At 53.9% G+C, this 20,217-nt stretch overlaps 1 protein-coding gene and 1 long non-coding RNA gene across 3 annotated transcripts in view; both read left to right on the top strand.

Annotated features, from left to right (window-relative positions):
* Window positions 1-4,191: 4,191 nt before the first annotated feature.
* LOC143692541 (uncharacterized) overlaps window positions 4,192-20,217 on the top strand; it is a 52,990-nt gene continuing 36,964 nt past the window's right edge. The window contains exon 1 of the long non-coding RNA XR_013180331.1: window positions 4,192-4,924. This is a non-coding gene — a long non-coding RNA (uncharacterized LOC143692541). The remainder of the gene's footprint in view (window positions 4,925-20,217) is intronic.
* Window positions 9,741-13,116, top strand: LOC143692507 (uncharacterized). 2 transcript variants are annotated; one of them, XM_077172741.1, is made up of 4 exons: window positions 9,741-9,879; window positions 10,973-11,092; window positions 11,676-11,754; window positions 11,941-13,116. In XM_077172741.1, the coding sequence occupies exons 3-4, from the start codon at window positions 11,703-11,705 to the stop codon at window positions 12,609-12,611; spliced, it is 723 nt and encodes a 240-aa protein (XP_077028856.1). In that variant the 5' UTR covers window positions 9,741-9,879; window positions 10,973-11,092; window positions 11,676-11,702; the 3' UTR covers window positions 12,612-13,116. The 2 variants fall into 2 exon arrangements, with proteins under 2 accessions (XP_077028856.1, XP_077028857.1); XM_077172742.1 differs by lacking the exon at window positions 10,973-11,092 and having other exon boundaries at window positions 9,780-9,879.

Genomic DNA, 20,217 nt, shown 5'->3' with positions numbered 1-20,217 from the left:
ATGGGCGCTGGGGGGGCACTGAGGGATCCTGGAGGGTCTGAGGGACACTTAAGGGACAAAGAGGGGGCGGATCCCGGGTTTCTGTGAAGCGCGGGGCATGACGGGCGTTGTAGTCCCGGCTCCAATGGGGCTCAATCGGCCCGCGGGGCATGACGGGAGTTGTAAGCACAATGAAAATATGTCGCCCACCGTAGGCACTGCCCCCGAGGCCCCGCTCCCGGCGCTGATTGGCTGTGGGTGGTGATGGGCGGAAGCCTCGGCAAATGGGATGCGGAGGAGACCGGAACAGCCCATTCAACCTCTCCAGTCCCTCCCAGTACAGCGCAGTTCATCCTCAGTACAGACCAACTGATCCCAAGTAGATCCCAAGTAGAACCCAGTACAATCCCAGTGCCCCTCCAATACCTCCCAGGACAGCCAAGTCCCTCCCAAGACACCTGAGTTTATTCCCAGTCCCTTCCAGTTCCACCCAGTGTCATCCACAGGATGCCCCAGTGTCCCCAATCTGCTCCTCAATGGCCCCAGTGTCCCCAGTTTGTCCCAGTATCTCCCAGTATCACTCCCAGTATGTCCTGGTATGTCCCAGTCTGTATCAGTGCACCCCCACAGTCCATCCCAGTCCACACAGATTCCCCTTCAGCATTCCTCGTGTTCCCAGGTTGTTCCAGTCCTCCCCAGTGTCACTCACAGTATGTCCCAGTGTCTCCCACAGCGTTCCCAGTGTTCCCCAGTATGTCCCAGTCCTCCCCAGTGTTTCCAAGGACAGTTTAATTTCTCTCGGTGCCCATAGCAGCCAAACCCAGCAGTGGGGTCAGTGCAGTGCCCATGGCCACAGCCCCTTGCAGTGGCCCAGTGCAGCTTGGGCTGATGATCCACCCTCACAGCCGGCTCAGGGCAGCTCTGCAGTGGCTTTGGTGGCACCTGGGGCTGGCACACACCTGAGCAGTGTGTCTGTTTGCAGTGGGGAAACTCAGGAGTTTGAGATTGCTGCAAAAAGCACAAAAAAAAAAAAAAAAGCACCCTCTTAGGCTGGGTGCAGCCAGCTCTCCAAGCACAGCAGCTCCCAGGGCAGTGAGGACAGACAGGATGGGGCTGGGCAATGTGGAGCAAGGTTGTCCACACTGGGTCAGAGCTCCAGGCACAGCTTCTGTGAGCAGGCCAGAGCTGCTGAGGAGAGACCCTGGGTCAATATCAATCACAGAATGCTGCAATCACCTCTGCCCTAAAGAGAAATAAAAGACACCCTTTAAAATAGGAATGTGTATTTCTTACAAGTTCTTTCAAATCTTTTTCCATAACTGGACTAGGAAAACTTTAATGACCCTCTCGGGGCTTTGGTGTTGTTTACATCAGACTCAGTGCCTGAGAGTGTCTTGAAAAAACTTCTCAAGAACTCAAAGTTAAATTTAGACTCCAAATTTTCTTGAAGTTTTAATGGGTCCCACTGAGGGACACGACTGGGAAAGTGTCCCCAGGTTCCACTACAAGCAGAACACGGGAGGCAGTGATGGCAGCTGGGGACAAGCAAGACAAAGGTGTCTCTGATAGTGGAGCCCTGGAAAATGTTAAAAATAGTCTTTGAAAATATTGGGCTTTGTGTTTTCTCAGATCACTGCACCTGCATAAGCAGTATGATAAAAGATATAATTGTTAGATGTGGTGATTGTTTAGTAATTAAATATAATTATTATATAACCATAAGAAGAATCGTGAGAAACTATGTTGGAAATTTAAAGGGGGCTATGTTTAGCTGAAATCTGTGTATACAATAGAACAATATAAGTTTAATAATTAACATGAAAGTTATGTAATGATAGAGTATAAAACACGTTCACCTCGAATGTATGGTCGGAATCAGATCTGGGTGGAAACTACCCCGATTCCCAGAGCTCTTGAATAAAAAGCACCGCATATAATCGCTGATGTGATTATGTGTTTTTGAACGCTAACATCTCTGGTGCTGAGCAAACCTGGATGTGTTTGAGGAATGCCAAGGGCCAAGGCCTGAGCCCCAGCCCCTGGCCAGGCAGATCCTGTCTCTCCCTCATTGCTCAGGGCTCTTCCCGGGATGGGCACTGGGATGTGGGGATGGGCAATGCCAAGGGCAGGAGCATGGGGCGGCCCCTGCCAGGCTGCTGAGCAGGAACAAGGAGGCAATGAGGCCCCAGGCCTGCAAGGGTCACTTGTCCCCTCGTGGCCTCAGGCCCAGGGCCAGCAGCCATGGTCAAAGTGCTGCCCAAGTTGGCTCTGTCAGGGCTGTCTTGCAGCTGCTGCCCATCCCTGTGCCCTGTGCAGCCCAGGCTGTCCTACGGTGTCCCTGCCCTGCGCCTCTGTCCCTGCAGGCTGTCGGCCCTGAGCAATGAGGGAGGGACAGGATCTGCCTGGCCAGGGGCTGGGGCTCAGGCCTTGGTCCTTTGCATTCCTGAACCACATCCAGGTTTGCTCAGCAACAGAGACACCTTTGCCTTGCTTGTGCCCAGCTGCCATCACTGCCTCCCGTGTTCTGCTCGTAGTGGAACCTGGGGACACTTTCCCAGTCGTGTCCCTCAGTGGGACCCATTAAAACTTCAAGAAAATTTGGAGTCTAAATTTAACTTTGAGTTCTTGAGAAGTTTTTTCAAGACACTCTCAGGCACTGAGTCTGATGTAAACAACACCAAAGCCCCGAGAGGGTCATTAAAGTTTTCCTAGTCCAGTTATGGAAAAAGATTTCAAAGAACTTGTAAGAAATACACATTCCTATTTTAAAGGGTGTCTTTTATTTCTCTTTAGGGCAGAGGTGATTGCAGCATTCTGTGATTGATATTGACCCAGGGTCTCTCCTCAGCAGCTCTGGCCTGCTCACAGAAGCTGTGCCTGGAGCTCTGACCCAGTGTGGACAACCTTGCTCCACATTGCCCAGCCCCATCCTGTCTGTCCTCACTGCCCTGGGAGCTGCTGTGCTTGGAGAGCTGGCTGCACCCAGCCTAAGAGGGTGCTTTTTTTTTTTTTTTGTGCTTTTTGCAGCAATCTCAAACTCCTGAGTTTCCCCACTGCAAACAGACACACTGCTCAGGTGTGTGCCAGCCCCAGGTGCCACCAAAGCCACTGCAGAGCTGCCCTGAGCCGGCTGTGAGGGTGGATCATCAGCCCAAGCTGCACTGGGCCACTGCAAGGGGCTGTGGCCATGGGCACTGCACTGACCCCACTGCTGGGTTTGGCTGCTATGGGCACCGAGAGAAATTAAACTGTCCTTGGAAACACTGGGGAGGACTGGGACATACTGGGGAACACTGGGAACGCTGTGGGAGACACTGGGACATACTGTGAGTGACACTGGGGAGGACTGGAACAACCTGGGAACACGAGGAATGCTGAAGGGGAATCTGTGTGGACTGGGATGGACTGTGGGGGTGCACTGATACAGACTGGGACATACCAGGACATACTGGGAGTGATACTGGGAGATACTGGGACAAACTGGGGACACTGGGGCCATTGAGGAGCAGATTGGGGACACTGGGGCATCCTGTGGATGACACTGGGTGGAACTGGAAGGGACTGGGAATAAACTCAGGTGTCTTGGGAGGGACTTGGCTGTCCTGGGAGGTATTGGAGGGGCACTGGGATTGTACTGGGTTCTACTTGGGATCTACTTGGGATCAGTTGGTCTGTACTGAGGATGAACTGCGCTGTACTGGGAGGGACTGGAGAGGTTGAATGGGCTGTTCCGGTCTCCTCCGCATCCCATTTGCCGAGGCTTCCGCCCATCACCACCCACAGCCAATCAGCGCCGGGAGCGGGGCCTCGGGGGCAGTGCCTACGGTGGGCGACATATTTTCATTGTGCTTACAACTCCCGTCATGCCCCGCGGGCCGATTGAGCCCCATTGGAGCCGGGACTACAACGCCCGTCATGCCCCGCGCTTCACAGAAACCCGGGATCCGCCCCCTCTTTGTCCCTTAAGTGTCCCTCAGACCCTCCAGGATCCCTCAGTGCCCCCCCAGCGCCCATTCGGGGCCCCCCAGAAGCGTCCCCGGACCCCCCAGTGCTCCCAACCCCACAGATGGCCGGTACAGCCACTTCTGGGAATTCATCTCCTCTCTTCCCCCGCGGCCCCAGAGCCCCTCAGAACACAGTCCCGCGCCGAAAGCTCCTGCTGTGCCCCACGCCCTAAAGAGCCCGGTTAGAGCTCCCCGAGATCCCCGCAAGTTCTCTCGAACCGTTTACGTTACCACGAGGATCTCAAGTCGCGGCTCGGACGCAAAAGTGTCCCCCAAGTACCTTCCCAGACCCCTAAACAAAGCGTTCGAACCACTTCCGGGACTGCGGCTCCCATCATGCTCAGCGGCGCACGTCCAGCGATCTTCCAGCCAGGACTTCATCTCCCATCATGCCCCGCGCTTCCACCGAGAGCCATTGCAGCTGCGCTTTGAACTCCCGTGATGCTCCCCGGCCCCGTTAAACCGTATTAGACCCGTGCCTACAGCTCCCATCACCCCCCGCGCCCCAGAGAGCCCCATCAGGGCCCCCCAAGTGCTGCCCCGGACCCCGAAGGGCCCCAAATTCCCCTCCCTGACCTTCAAGGGCCCCCGGGGACCCCCAAGTGCTGCCCCGGACCCCGAGCTGTCCCTCGGAATCCCTGAGTGCCCCTCCAAGTGCCCACCCGGCTCCCCTAAGTGTCCTCCAGACCCTCAAATTTTCTCTGAATTCCCTCCCCAGACCCAGAACTGCCCCAAATGTACCCCAGAAAGTTCTCCCTGGACCCCAAAGTGGCCCCTTTTATCCTGTCTGTGAAAATGATAAAAAAGATGACCAAAAGATTTAAAATAGGACTAATTAGCATAAAGAAGGAGAAATCAACAGCCACATTGGTCAATAAATCAATGAAGGAAATTGTGTTACTTAGAACCAATGACCAATAAATTTTTTGCTTGCTAAAAAGGTATGGATTTTTTAATATAAATATTCAAATTTGGTAGTACAAATACAGAATAATTATTTTATGTATAGGAAAAATAATTATAATTTTATTAATTCAGTAAATTTTATTTTTAAGGGGAAATGCATGATTATTTTTATGTGTTGGGATGTCTGTCTGTAAGAGACGGTCCAAAGATCCCTCAGGTGCCTCACAACCGCTGTCAAGGACGGAGCTTGAAGCCCTCCCCAAGGACTGAGACTGAGACCCTTCAAATTCTAACCCAGGGGTGCTGGCCTGACTGGAGCGGGATGTCTGCCATGGGGAGCGGGGTGTTTCCCATAGGAACCAGTCCTGAAACAATGGGCCCCGCTCACTGCTGGCACCGGTTTGTGCTGTTCAGAACTGGGCTGTCTGTACCTGTTCTCAATGGATTTATTCTCCACTGTTCCCTCCATGTGCCATCCTGCTCCCCTCCTGGTGGTAGATTATAAAACACCCCTGAGTTAACCAAAGGCTTTGAGACTCTCCCCGATGTGACAAGACAGATCTATTGGCCGGACCACGAGGATTTCATCTCTCTCATGGCAGCTATTCCCCCCCTCCTTTTCTCTGTCTCTCTATCCTTTATCTGCTTTCTAATCCTTGTGTTGCATCTGCTGTGGGCACTCAATGAAAGGTGCGTTTGTTTTGGTTAATACTGAAGGTCCCCTGCTGTGTGTCTTTGCGCTCTGAGATCAGTAAAACGAACCATTGTGACCCCCCTTGTGCCAGGGGATGGTGACACGGCCTGATGGGGTTGCTGCCCACAGCATGTGAACGTGATCTTCTTGGTGGCGACTACACTGGCTCATCTGCTCTTGCTTTCTGGTCTGCCTATCCCAGAATTACCTACGCCGCCTGCTTTTCTTATATTGTGGTTCTCTGTGGTTCCTTCAATAGTCAGCCCTTCTTAAGTTCACTCTTGGAATAGGGGATCATCACCTCCCCATCATATCGAGTGCATTGGAATGCACTTGAATGCATTTTGCCTGCATTCAAAGTACAGTCCCTGTTTTTGATTTACTGTGGAATCTCTGTTTGTGTTTTCTACCTCTGTCGAGGCCTGGATTGAAGGTACTTGAGATGATATTTTGCATTCAGATTCAGGTGGTTTTTGTTTCTTATCAGTGACACAGCCTCACAACCGTGAGTTCTGCAGCCTTTCATCTAAGGCACAAAATGGCTCAGTGTCTCTTGTTACAAGGCCTGGATGGTACCAAGGAGACCATGGTGATACTGGGGATCCAAGGAGACCGTGGTGACACCATGGAAACTCATGGAACCGTGGGCATTGTGACACAGCAGGGCTTCATGGAACCAAGGAGTCAACTGGGACTCTGCCAAACCTCATGGAACCAAGGGCCCATTGTGACACTGAAGAACTTCAGGGACCCAAGAGTCTCTTGTGACACAGGGGGTACTCATGAAACCATGGAGACCATTTTGAACCTTCAAGGCCTGATGGAACCAAAGGGTCATTCTGGCACTTCTGAGTCTTGGAACCAAAGGGACCACAGTGACACAGTGGGGCTCTGTGGAACCAAGGGGCCGTGGTGACATTGTGGAGTGTCATTGGACCAACTGTCCATGGTGACACTGCAGGGCCTGATGGAATCATGGGCACCATTGTGACACTGCAGGGCGCCATGGAAGCAAGGGGCCATTGTCACACGATGGGGCCTCTTGGGATCCAAGGGCAGTTGTGATACCATGGAAATTATGGCAACTGGGACACCATGAAACCAAGGAGACCATTGTGACCCTACAGGACCCCATAGAACTAAGGATTCATGGAACAGTGCAGGACACATGGAACCGAGGGGCCATAGGGAAGCTGTAGAACCAAAAGAGCCCATTGTGACACTGCGGGCCCCCAGGGATCCAAAGGTCCATTTTGACATTGCAGGGGCTCATGGAATTAGATGAGATTTATAGTCCTTGCAATTAAAAGGTGGACCCACATCTGGAGAGCCAGACCTCACCATCTGGGAGATCGGTTTCTTTTGGAAACCGAAACACCACCATCTGGGGATACTCCTTTCTGGGATATATCCTGAGAAAAACTAAATCACAATAGTGTATAGAATTGTGATATAAAAATTGGAAATAGAAACTGCTAATGAGTAAAAATTGGGAATAGAAACTGCTGAGAAAGCTGATGAGTACCCCTATAAATACCTGTAAGCCTCAACTATGGATGTGCAGTTGGAGGGAAAACTTCCCCCACTGTACCCAGTGCTGTATTGCTCATGCTTTACCATATTAAATAATAAATTGATTGTTGCTTGAATATTGGCCTAGTCAAGCTTCTCATTTATAACACAGTGCTCAGTGGATGCTCGAGGGATCTCTGTATGTCATGCCCTGGGAATGCGTGGGAGGGGCTTGGGAGGGTTGTTCCTGTCCCTGTCACCCCAGGCCATTCCCCAGGGGTGTCCCTGTCCCTGTCACCCCAGGCCATTCCCTAGGGGTGTCCCTGTCCCTGTCACCCCAGGCCATTCCCCAGGGGTGTCCCTGTCCCTGTCACCCCAGGCCATTCCCCAGGGGTCTCCATCATTCTCACCCCAGGGAATGCCTGGGGGGTCTCCCTCCCTCTCACCCCTGTGCCAGGGGGTGCTCGGGGCAGTCTCTGTCCCTCTCAGCCCAGGGGATGCTCGGGGCTCTCTGTCCCCTGGCCCTGGGGGATGCTCGGGGGGTCTCCATCCCTCTGGCCTCAGGCAATGCCTGTGCAGGGCTGGGCACCAGGGGCTCTGTGTCCCTCTCACCGCTGAGGCTGCTTGGGGCTGGGGGGGCTCTGCCACCTTCTCACCCCTGGCGAGGCCGGGGGGGTCTCTGTCCCTCTCAGCCCTGCTGGGACCCCACCCAAACATCATCGGGGTCACAGGGACAGAGACACCCCCAAAGCCCCAGAAGGGCTGAACCTGGGATTTGGTTTGGGGCTGAGGATTTAGGAAGGGGCTGGAATTGGGGCTGGGCTTGGAGTTGGGGCTGAGATTTGGATTAGAGCTGGGATTGGGGTTAAGGCTAGACATGGGATTGGCTTTAGGGCTGGGCTTGGGATTGGGTCTGAGGGCTAGACGAGTCTGGGACTGGGATGAGATTAAATACAGAACTGTGAGTGTGTCTAAACATGGAGTGAGATTGAGACCAGGATCAGGGTCAGGTTTGGGACTGAGCTCACCCAGAGCAGGACAGGGGGGATGTCACTGCAGGATGTCCCTGGCATTGTCCCAGCCCTCCTCAGGCACCTCCAAACATGGGGGACAGCTGGGTGCCCCAAGATCCAGGTGCTCCCACACTGCCCCTCAATACCAGGTGAGCATTCCCTGATGGCAGCCCTGACTGTGACCCTTGGGGCTCTGGGATCAGCCCTCACATCCCTGTGGGAGCAGCTGCAGACAGGCTGAGAGATTTCCCCCCTCTCTTTCCTGTGGGAGGATGAAGCCCAGCTGTCCTTTTCTTCTGGTGTCTCCTCCTCTCCTCAGCTGAGGATGTCAAACTCCCCAGGAGCAGGAAAATCCCCATTCCCTGTTTGCTTGTGGCTGCAGCCTGGAACATCCACCCAGAATGAAGGACTTTCTGACAGCCCTGCTGAATGACACCGGGAGGAGGTTTCTGAGAAGGGGAAGAAATTGTATTTTGATAGGAAATAAAAGGGGCAAAATGTTTTCTTTCTGTCATATTCCTTTTCCATCAGTTCTGGTCTATTTTCAGAGTGCCACCTTCTCAGCTGATTGTGTTTGTGTCCCCCTTTCTCTCCTGCCTCTCTTTGCCTGCTCTGTTTCTCTCTCAGTGTCTCCCTTGACCCAGGGCAGCTCCCACCAAAGACCCTGCCCTGATTTAATTCCCCATTCAGGAGCTACAACAACCATGGGTGAAGTTATGAAGGCTGGCAGTGAAATGTCACTGTAAGATCTTGCTCCACTTGGCTTTTGGCTCCTTCTTGAGAGCTTTGCCTTCAAGGGCAGGAACATCTTTTCCTGTCTGGGAACTGGAATTCCAGCCCCTGGCAGTGTGTGCCATGGATCCGAGAGGGGCATTCCCGAGGTTCCCAGGGTGCTGCTCCTGCCGTGCCTCCCAAGGAGCTGTGCAGGGCCAGGGGACAAGGTCCAGCAGCTCTGTGGGCTCCCAGAGCACACGGCAAAGGTGGCTTTGATGGACATTTCCCAGCACCTTCCTCGCTGGAAGCAGAGGGAGGGAGGAGATGGAAGCGAGTCCCCAACAAAATCTTGGAAGGATTGGGCTGGGAAGGGACCCTGCCCATGGGTTACGATTTCGCGAGGGAGAGACGCCTCTGCCCCAGGGAAGGTGCGAATGAGAACCATGGGAACGCAACCTGTGGATCTGCTCGAACTTGGATTGAACTGAACAAGAAATGGGGAGGAGAGAGGGAGAGAAAGAAATCGGGAAGAGATCTCAGAGAGAGAAAGAAATAGGAAAGAGTTCTCAGAGGGGGAGAAAGAAAGAGGAAAAGGCTCCGGCCCGGACTCCGCAGCTCCCGGGGACACCCGCAGGGCGCAGCGCCTTTCACAATTCCAGCCAATCAGAGGAGGCGCTGAACAATTTCCAGCCAACCAGAGCTTTTCTCGCCGATGACTCACCGGTTGCCAGGCGGACCCGCAGAGCCCAGCGGCCCCGGAGCGGAGTTTGGGGCTCGGGCCGGGGGCACGGATCCGCCCCGGGGGGGGTCCCCGAGCCCCCTGCCCACCCCTGGGGCCGATCGGGGGCTCCCCCACCCAGCAGCCGGGGCTGCGAGGCCGCGGGGCAGAGGGGTGGGAAAGGGGGGTCCGGGCTGGCAGCGGAGGAAATGCGGGAGGAAGAGGAGGGAGAGGAGGAGCAGGAGCGGGAGCGGGAGAATCCCGGCGCTCGCAGCGCCCGCACGCTGAGCCTGCAGCAGCCCCTGCCCCGGGAGCATCGCCCCCAGCCCCGAGCCGCAGGTGAGGGCTAGGCCGAGCTCGCCCCGGCTCCAGCCAGGGGTGTCCGGGAGGATTTTTTTGGAGCGTGTTCGGAGCCGGCAGATCCCGGACTCGAGCCCCGGGTATCTCCGGGCTCCCTAAGAGGAGCTTTTTCGGGGGCAGAGGAGCCGCCATCGCCCCTCGGGAGGGTCCCGGGGGGTCCACGTGGGGATGGCCCGGTACCGACGGGGCGGGACATTGGTTTTGGGGATCCCCGTGAGAGCCGGGGCTGTGGAACGGGGGACCCCCGGGGTGGGGAGAGGGGAAGGGGCGATACCGGAGCTGGGGCACCCCCGGCAGCCCGGAGATGAGGCGGGGACGGGACCCCCTGACCCTGACAGGGGCGCGTCCTGGGGTGACTTCATGATGCTCGTGCCCCATCGGTCCCTTTAGCCCAGAAATGAGTTCTGCACCTTTAAGGCTGGTTCTGAGAGCCAAGGGGAGGAGGAAGAAGCTGCAGTTTGTTTTCAGACACTGCTCTCACTCCTCCACATTCCGGCTCCTGGGCTGTTGTGATGCCTTAAGGAGCTGGAACAGAGGCCACACGGAGCTAAGAGGAATGAAGGGGATTTTTGCTGAAGTGCCTTCAAAGGCCACACCCTGGCAGTACCGGAGCCACAGCTGTGGCTCTGCCTGGATGGCTCCGAGATGGGAGCAAAAGAGGGCTTGGTCACGAGATCTCTCATTTTTATAAGTTTTAGCCCATTTCCATATAGGAGTTAACTGCCCGATTAATAGCTTCAAATTATGAACTTTAATCCTCCTTGCTTCCTTGCCCGCCCTCCTCTTTTCACATTGTTTATGCTTTGGGCCTGAAATTTGAAGAGATTGTCCTTGAGTCTCCAGCTAGAACAGGATTGTTTTGTCTACACCACCCTGTGAAAAGATCCCAGTAACACTTAATATAAAGCTAAAGCTGCACACCAAAACAGAGCAGAAAAACTTAAACCCTAAGGTATCAGTTGTCTATGGACAGACAAACAGCAGGACAGAGCTCTCCTTTGCTTTTAGTTAGTTTTAGCTCGCTGAGGCAGAGAAGTTGAACCTGGACTGTGGTTTTTCTTTTTCTTTGGAGCTGTTTGAACCTGCTCTGGACTGAACAACCAGAACACCACCGGCAGCTCCCACCTGTGGCCCACTGGGCCTGGCCTGGGCCACGGCATTTCCAGCGCTGGAGAGACTGATAAGAGACTGAGTAAGCCTAGCTACAGCCCACGGAGGGACTTTCTGAGTTTGTCATCTCTTTTGGAGTGGCAAGAGATTTTATTGTTTAGTATTGTTCATTTTTGTGCTGGTGAATGCTTTGCCTGTTAAATAAACAGTTTTTTTCCCCTTTTCTCCATGGAAATCTTTTCCTGATCTGGCTGGGGGTTAGGGCTGCTTGAATCTGCTTTTTAGAGGAAACCCCTTTGGAAGTTTTCTCCCAAATTTGCCCTAAACCAGGACAAGGCAGTGGGAAGAGGGGGGAGCCCCAAGTGACTGGACTGGGGGGAGGCTGGAGAAGGGAACCCTGGGACCCCAAAACCCCCCAGAATCCCTAAGCAGGACCCTGGAGAGGGGGGATCCCCAGGACCCATGGGATCGCCAGCAGCCCTGAGATGGGGGACCACCAGAACCCCAGGGGGATGAGACTGGAAATGGGACACTCCTGGTGGCTTTTTTTGATTCACTCTTGATTTTTGGAGGTTTTTATGGACATCAAGCAACTTGTAGAGATGGACTTGGGCGGGAGGAAGCCCCAACCCAAGCTACTCACACCTTGTTTTTCCCCAAACCAGGATTTCCCATTCCCAAACCTTGGCTGAATGGAAGAAAAGGCTGCGAGGAAGAGGAAGATGTCCCAGGACACCCAGGCAGGTGAGGAGGAAGTCAGTGCCCCTTTCCCCCTCTCTCCTGCTCCATCTCCCAGCCCAGCACAGCCCCCGGCTGCAGGACAACCCTGCTGCCAACCCCGTCCTGCCGGGGATGCACTGGGGGGATCTCCTTCCCCTTCCCTGTGGCATGGAGGCAAATCCCATCCTCCCCTTGTCCTTCCTCCCCCAGGGAAGGAGCTGAGGATGGAGACCAGGGAGGAAAAATCTCCTTGGCAGAACCTCATGGAAGAGGCCATTTTGAGTGACTCCATGGCACAGGAATCCAATGGGGAGGAAAATCCCAAAAGATCCCGCAGGAGGAGGGGCTCAAAACCCAGCCCAGGGTACTCTGAGGAGGAAAGACCCACCCTGAGCCAGGAAGGTGGACAGAGCTTCAGCCAGAGCTCCAAGCTGGTGGTCCATGAGCAGATTCATGACAGCGAGAGGCCCTATGAGTGCTTGGAGTGTGGGAAGAGCTTCAGGAAGAGATTCAACCTGATCTGCCACCAGAGGATCCACACTGGGGAACGGCCCTATGAGTGCTTGGAATGTGGGATGAGCTTCAGCCACAGGTCCGACCTGGTTGTCCACCAGAGGTTCCACACCGGGGAGAGGCCCTACGAGTGTCCCCAGTGTCAGAAGAGGTTTCACACCAGCTCCCACCTCCTTGTACATGAGCGCATTCACACGGATGAGAGGCCCTTCTGCTGCCCCGACTGCGGGATGGGCTTCAAGCACAACTCCACCCTCATCACCCACCGGCGCATCCACACCGGGGAGAGGCCCTACGAGTGTCCCCAGTGTGGGAAGAGCTTCTCAGACCGCTCGTTCTTCACCCGACACCAACGGAGGCACCGGTAAGGGAAGCCCTGCGAGAGCCCCGGCTGCAGGAGGAGCTTCATGCACTGCTCCAACTGCATCCCCATCAGAGGACCCACATTGCTCAGAGCCCTGGTGACCCACATTCCCTCTGATACACAGTCAGAAGTGGCTGGTATTCCTTTTTCTTTGCCTCTCATTATCTTTTGATTTATCTTCCTCCCTTCAAAACACAAAAAAACAGGGTAAAAATCAACAAATTCATCAAAGGCATCTAAAGCATCACATTTTACTTGTGTTTTGGGGGAATCTTGCATTCTGGGAGATATCTGGGAGGATATGGGGGGGTTTGGGGGGTATTTGGTTTAGTTGTCTTTATTTCTTGGCACTCCAAAAGATGAGAGGGATTGATCTGTCAACTCAAAACCACTCAATGCCACTGAAAGCTACTCAATCCCACCCCATAATTCCTTGATTCCACAGCCCCTCAGGATGAAATGGGGTTGGAAGGAGATTGGGCAAAGTGGAATGCAAATCAGGAGGGGTGGCAGATGAGCATTGGGTGGGGCGGGATGGGTAGGATGGGGTTTGGGAGGTGGAAAATGGGGGAAATACAGCTTGGGAAGGGGGTCTTGATGTCCAGGAGGGGTGGGAAGGGTTGGGGTTGGGACTGGGGATGTGGGCTGGGGTCTGGAATGAGACAGCCAAAGTTTGGGGATGATGAAGGGAAGGGAAGCCTGTTACTGAGTGAGTTTTTGGAAATTCCATGTTCATGAAGAGATTTTGAGGTATCTCATGTTTCCAAGGCAGTTTTGGAGCACTCCCCAGCTCTTGGGGGGTTTCCTGAGAGCAGCTCCATGGAGCCCCATTGCCAGGGGTGGTTGGCTTGGGCACGAGCTCAGAGCTGTAGCCAGGGTCCGTTGCCTCGGTGCTGAAGAGCAGAGAAATGATGAACGGCCCCAGAGAACTCCAGTGTGTGTTTGTGTAGGCCTGTGAGCTTACTGGGGAGACATCAACAACAATCCCCTGGAGAGATGCACCTTAGACTCCGGGCATTCCTCACAGCTCAGGGTCAGCCAGGCAGAAAGGGACCTGCAGGGACTGATGGACAGCAGGCTGGACATGAGCCAGCAGTGTGCCCAGGTGGGCAAGAAGGCCAATGGCTCCTGGCCTGGATCAGGAATAGGGTGGCCAGCAGGAGCAGGGCAGGGATGGGCTGTTTGCAGGGGAGGGAACAGGGGTGGGCCAGAGGAAGAAATTTGTACCAAGAAAAAGTAAAGAAAGCAAAGGTGAAGCAGAGGAAATGCTCAGGGCAGTTTGGGGGTGGCTGCCAGGCAGCCCTGGCTCTGAGCAACAGCGTCTGCAGTGGCACAGGAAACTCCCAGCTGATGGGAACAAACTTTCTGGCTGAGTGCAGAGGCCAGGACAAAGCTGAGTGGTTTCCCTGGTGTCCCGCAGGCCTTGCTGGCCCCAGGGGCTGATGGAATTTGTGCTCCCTCAGGTTCATGTCCCCACAGCAACAGCAAGGGGGTGCTGCCCCTGCTGTGTGCAATGCAAACAGGGGCTGCTAAGGCAGTGCTGCTGTGTCTGTGCCTGCAAGGATGGGGCACCTGTGTGAGCTGGGGGAGAGGCCAGGGCTGCAGAGGGGGGATGTTGTTGGCAGCTGCATGAGGACGCTCTGGGACGCTGCCCTGGGCTGTGCAGCACACTGGGCATGGATCAGCCCCTGCTCTGCTGCTCCTTCCCGTCTGGCCCAGGGCCCTTGCAGAGCCCCAGCCATGCTGTTTGCCCCCAGCCTGCCCACGGCCAGCCTGGGGCTGCTGACGGGGGTTTCTGTGCTGAGCATTGGCCTGGCCGTGTTCTTGAGAGAGCCTGGGCAAGGAGCCTGGAGCCCCCAGGGCCTGGCCTGAGGCGTCAGCACTGCCCCAGCAGTGCCCATGGCCTGTCCCTGCTGCAGCCCCGGCACTGCCACCCCCAGGGCTGTGCCTGGCCCCGAGAGCACTCAGGCCCTGCAGCAACACCAGGGCCACCAGGGCAGCGGGGCAGGGCCACGGCAGCAGCACTGGCAACACCAAGTGCTGCTGCTGCTGCTGCTGCTGGGCACAGCTGCTGGGCCAGCACTGATCTGCCCCAGCTCTGCACACAGACATTGCTGCTGCAGCTCCAGAGAAGGCAACAAAAGGGCATCTCTGCAGAAAACTCTGCTGGGAGATCCTTTCGTTCCTTTAAGGGCACCAACAGCATAGACCCTCATTGACACAGTCTGTGGCCACAGGGAAAGTGGAGAGAAACAAAATGAAAAATGACACAATGACCTTCATTTGTGGACAAAATTAAAAAACTAAAACAAATACAAAGAACTTTCAAAATGAAACAAACAAGAAGTATCAAAGATGACTTTTATTACAAGTGATATGCAGTATTTTTCCAGCAGTTTAATGTTTCCAAAACCATCCAGTCATCAGTCTCCACACTGCAGCCTTGAGCTCCTGGTTCCTCAGGCTGTAGATGAGAGGGTTCACAGCTGGAGGCACCACCGAGTACAGAACTGACAGGGCCAGATTCAGGGATGGGGAGGACATGGAGGGGGGCTTTAGGTAAGAAAATATGCCAGTGCTGAGAAACAAAGAGACCACGGCCAGGTGAGGGAGGCAGGTGGAAAAGGCTTTGTGCCGTCCCTGCTCAGAGGGGATCCTCAGCACAGCCCTGAAGATCTGCACATAGGAGAAAACAATGAACACAAAAAATCCAAGTGCTAACGATGAACTAACCGCAATGGGCCCCAATTCCCTGAGGGAAGAATTCGAGCAGGAGAGCTTGAGGATCTGTGGGATTTCACAGAAGAACTGGCCCAGGGCATTGCCATGGCACAGGGGCAGGGAAAATGTATTGGCTGTGTGCATGAGAGCAGTGAGAAAGGCACTGGCCCAGGCAGCTGCTGCCATGTGGGCACAAGCTCTGCTGCCCAGGAGGGTCCCGTAGTGCAGGGGTTTGCAGATGGACACGTAGCGGTCGTAGCACATGATGGTCAGGAGGGAAAGCTCTGCTGAGATGAAGAAGAGAAAGAAAAAACCCTGTGCAGCACATCCTGTGTAGGAGATGTTGCTGGTGTCCCAGAGGGAATTGTGCATGGCTTTGGGGACAGTGGTGCAGATGGAGCCCAAGTCGCTGAGGGCCAGATTGAGCAGGAAGAAGAACATGGGCGTGTGCAGGTGGTGGCCGCAGGCTACGGCGCTGATGATGAGGCCGTTGCCCAGGAGGGCAGCCAGGGAGATGCCCAGCAAGAGGCAGAAGTGCAGGAGCTGCAGCTGCCACGTGTCTGCCAATGCCAGCAGGAGGAAGTGTCTGATGGAGCTGCTATTGGACATTTGCTGTGCCTTGGCAGGGGGATCTGTAAAAAAAGTAATCATGGAATAGTTGGGTTTGGAGAGGCCTTGAAATATCCCAGCAGAGCCTGGGGGCAATTTCCCCCCACTGCCTGCCCAGGGCTCTGCTGCCTGGAGCTGTCCCTGCCAGCAGCTGCTTCCCTGTGCCCAGGGCTGGGCCCTGCCAGTGCTGCCAGAGCCCAGCCCAGCCCTGGGGGCTCAGCTCTGCCCTGCAGAGCCCTCCCAGCTCAGGCACTGCCCAGGGGCAGCTCTGGCTCTGCAGGCTCTGATGGAAACATCAGAACAACCCTGAGGAGGCTGGAAAAGCGACACTGATGCTGCATCAAAGGACTGATTTCTTTCACTGCATGCTTTATTCAGATCTCAGATAATTTATTATCTTTCCTCAGCCTTACCTGAGGGATGAATATCTATGTACAATTTCCCATCCAGGCAACACAGAGCAGTAGAATGAAAAGCAGGATTTCCCCTTTTATGCATCCCCTGCCTTGCTGTGCTCCCTATATAATCTAAATTCTGCAGTTAAATGTCATGCTGGGAGCAGTCCTGAACAATGCAGCATCCTCCCCACACAAGGAGAACACTTCCAAGCCTCACCAGCTGTCTCCTGCCACCCAGATCTTGTCCCCCAGTGCTGGGAGCAGCTGCCAGGGCTGGCTGAGAGCTGTCCCTGGCAGGCAGCAGAGTCCCTGCCCCAGCACAGTGCCCTGGGCTGCAGGACCCTGCTCTGCAGGACAGCCCTGGGCACCCCTGGCTGCTCTGCACAAGAGACAAGCAGAGAATGCACTCACAGGCTCTGCAGGCATTGGCATGTTCCAGCTTGAGGAGATGGCTCCAGCAGCTGCAGCTGCATTGTCCTGCAGCCAGAGGTTCCTGTGCCAAGGGCTGGCAGTGATTGTGCCCCAGGCACTTCTCAGCCCCTGCCCAGCCCTGACTGATTGAAGCTCTCTGTGCCTCTGTGCTGTGCCCGGGCTGGCTGCAGGCAGTGCCTCAGCCCTGCTGGGCTGGCACAAGAACTGCTCATCCAGAGAAATGTGCTTTTGAAGCTCTTCTTGGTGACCAGGAGCTGCCTCTGGGCCAGGAGCCCAGCCCAGCTCAGCAGCACAGACACAGCACAAGGACTTTAATCAGCCTCTGGGGCTTTGTGCTCAGGCCCTGGACATCAGTCCCTGAGAGGGAGCTGAAGAAACCTCTCCAGAACTCCAAGGCAGAATGATCTCAGCAAGGGAAAGGGATTACACAGGTAAAGGGAGGGGGGTACCATCGGGGATTAACCATTTGGGAAAAATGTGGGTATTCAAAAACAAAACCACTACCAAATATTTCAAAGTATAAAAACACACTACAACACACCACCCAGATCTGGTGTTTGCTGCGCAAGTGCCCCGATCCGGAAATTTCCCAGGGCTGGCATAGCCCAAGTCCAGCAATTTGCTGGCACAGAAAGCTAAAATCTGGCAATTTCCTGATGCCAATACAGGTGCCCAGACCTGGTGTTTGCTGCCACTGCCAGTGCCCAGATCTGGATATTTCCCTGTTCTGGCAGAGCCAAGTCCAGCAATTTTCTGGCAAAGAAAGCCACAACCCAGCACTGCCCAGATCTGGTGTGTTGGGGTTGGTTTAAAAGAAGAGGGATACCTCGGTTTAAGGCCATGGGAAAACCCTCTTTAGTCAGGGTCAGCAGGAGCTCCCGCCCATAATCCTCTTGTTCAGTTATGCAGATTGTTACTAGAAAGTTCTGAGTTCTCTTTGCTACCATTGGTTACTTTACACTGCAAAAATTGTAATATTCTTAATCCTTCCTTCCTCTTGGATCCTTGCCTCAGATCCCACCTTAACCCCTCCCCATAAATAAATGGATAAATATCCCTGCTACACCCTGGACCCAGGCTTTTTTCTGCTTTGCTCTCTCTACTGTGCACACCGTCCTGTTTGTTGTGTTTGCCTTCATTAAAGTTCTGTTTCCAGAGCACCAGATGAAAGCAGTCTCTGTCTGTAAAGTGGCCAGAGCTGGTTCTCAGGGAAATCACTGGCCAATGGTCCGGATGAGGACCAGAAGGTTTCATTGGTGTTTGCTGGCACCGCCAGTGCCCACATCTGGAAATTTCCCTATTCTGACACAGCCCAAGTGCAGCAGCAATTTACTGGCACAGAAATCCAAAACCCGGCAACTTTCTGCTACTGGCTCTGGCACCACCCACATCCTGTGTTTGCTGCGCCAGTGCCCAGATTTGGAAATTTCCCGGTGCCAGCAGAGCCCAAATCCGGCAGATTTCTGTCACTGGCAACGACACCACCCAGATCTGGTGTTTGCTGGCAGCGCCAGTGCCCAGATCTGAAAATTTCCTGGTGCTGGCACAGCCCAAGTCCAGTGATTTGCTGGCACAGAAAGCCAAAATTTGGAAATTTCCAGGTTCTGGCTCCAGCACCATCCAGATCTGGTGTTTGCTGGGACCGCCAGTGCCCAGATTTGGAAATTTCCCAATGCCTTCACAGCCCAGGTCCAGCAATTTGGTTTTAGCTAGCTTAGGCAGAGAAGTTCCTTGGACTGTGACTTTCTTTTTTCTTGGAACTGCTTAAACCTCCTCTGGACTGAAAACCCAGAAAAACACCGGCAGCTCACACCTGTGGCCCACTGAGCTCTGGGACGCTGCATTCCAGCGCCTGAGGGACTTAGAAGAGACCGAGTGAGCCAACTACAACCCACAAAAAGGACTTTCTGAATTTGCCATCTCTTCAGCACTGTCAGAGGTTTTATTCAATATTATTCATTTTCCATGCTTCTGAATACTTTACTTGTTAAATAAACTGGGGTTTTTTCACTTTTCTCGAGGGAAGTCTTTTCCTGAACTAGTAGGGGGAGGGGCTGCTTGAACTTGCTTTCTAGACAGACCCCTTTTGGAGGTTTCCTCCCAAAATTTGCCCTAAGCCAGCACAAACAGTCACAATGAAAATTTCACCAGTGGCATAATTTCCTGCTGGCAAATCTTGTGACAGAAGCTTGACCTTGTTCTCCATGAGACATTCTTGGGAAGAGCAGACAGGAGAAGATTCCTGGAAAACTGAAACAGCTTTCCAGAAGGGAAATGAAAATGAAAGCCAAGTCTTGGTGCCCTAGGGCTCAGCAGGGTCTGTGCCACCAAGGGCTGGGAGGAGACACCTTGTCCTGAGGCCCTGGGGCCTCCTGGCACAGCCCCAGCCAGGCTGGGCACTGTCAGCCCCTTGTGCTGCCCTCAGCATCCCCCCCTAGCCCACATCCCAGTGGCCTCAAGGATCTGCTGCAAGGAGTCCCTGGGGAGCCTTGCTCAGCAATGGCCCTGGGGGCTCCTTCATGCTCCCTGCAGGGACTTCAGGTTTTTCAAAGGACTTTGGCTTTGGCTTTAGCCTTGGAGTCTCTGAGAGGTTTGTGCAATCATGGCCTTCAATTATCTGCTTTAATGAGTCCCTTGTGGGTTTTGCACTGACACTCAGTGGGGCTCATTAATGCTTTGATATACTCAAGGTTTTTTAAGGTGTTTTGGATTCTCCTTTCCACACTGAGTCTCTGAGAAGTTTTTGTGCCATCCTGGCCTCCAGTTCTCTCCTCCAAGGAGTGCATGAGCGGCCTGTGTTGGGATGGACCTCAGTTGGACCCATTCATGCTTTGAGACATTTTGGGGTTTTCTTCTGGCTTTGACTCCTGGAATGGTTTGTGCAATCTCCTCTCAGGCCCTGAGGTTCCAGGGCTCAGCTCCAAATGCACCACAGGGCTCATGAGGATCAAGCAAGTCCTGACAAACCATGGCTCTGCCTTGTTTTCCCTCTAGTCTTGTTGAGTTCAGCGGGAAGTTTTCCTTTTACAGTTATGGATGGTATAAATGAGAAGCTTGACTAGGCCAATATTCAAGCAGCAATCAATTTATCATTTAATATGGTAAAGTATGAGCAATACAGCACTGGCTACAGTGCGGGAGGTTTTTCCTCCAACTGCACACCGATAATTGAGGGTTACAGGTATTTATAGGGGTACTCACCAGCTTTCTCAGCAGTTTCTATTCCAATTCTCACTCATCATCAGTTTCTATTCCAAATTTTTACATCACAATTCTATGTACTATTGTGATTTAGCTTTTCTCAGGATGTATCCCAAAAGGAGTATCCCCAGATGGTGGTGGTCTGGTTTCCAAAAGAAGAAAGACGAATCCCATCTGGTGAGGTCTGCCTCTCCAGATGTGGGTCCAGCTTTTAATTGCAAAGACTATAAATCTAACAACAGTGATGTC

The sequence above is a fragment of the Agelaius phoeniceus genome, assembly GCF_051311805.1.
Source record: "Agelaius phoeniceus isolate bAgePho1 chromosome W unlocalized genomic scaffold, bAgePho1.hap1 SUPER_W_unloc_1, whole genome shotgun sequence".
NCBI classification, from domain to species: Eukaryota; Metazoa; Chordata; class Aves; order Passeriformes; family Icteridae; genus Agelaius; species Agelaius phoeniceus.
The sequence above is the reverse complement of the archived record's forward strand: the minus strand, read 5'-3'. Positions and strand labels throughout refer to the sequence as shown.

What these genes read in the sequence shown, in the direction of transcription:
- LOC143692507 (XM_077172741.1), top strand. Translation starts at nt 11,703, where the DNA reads ATGGAAGAAAAGGCTGCGAGGAAGAGGAAGATGTCCCAGGACACCCAG. An exon ending in GTCCCAGGACACCCAGGCAG is followed by an intron (nt 11,755 to 11,940) that starts GTGAGGAGGAAG and finishes TTCCTCCCCCAG; the next exon opens with GGAAGGAGCTGAGGATGGAG.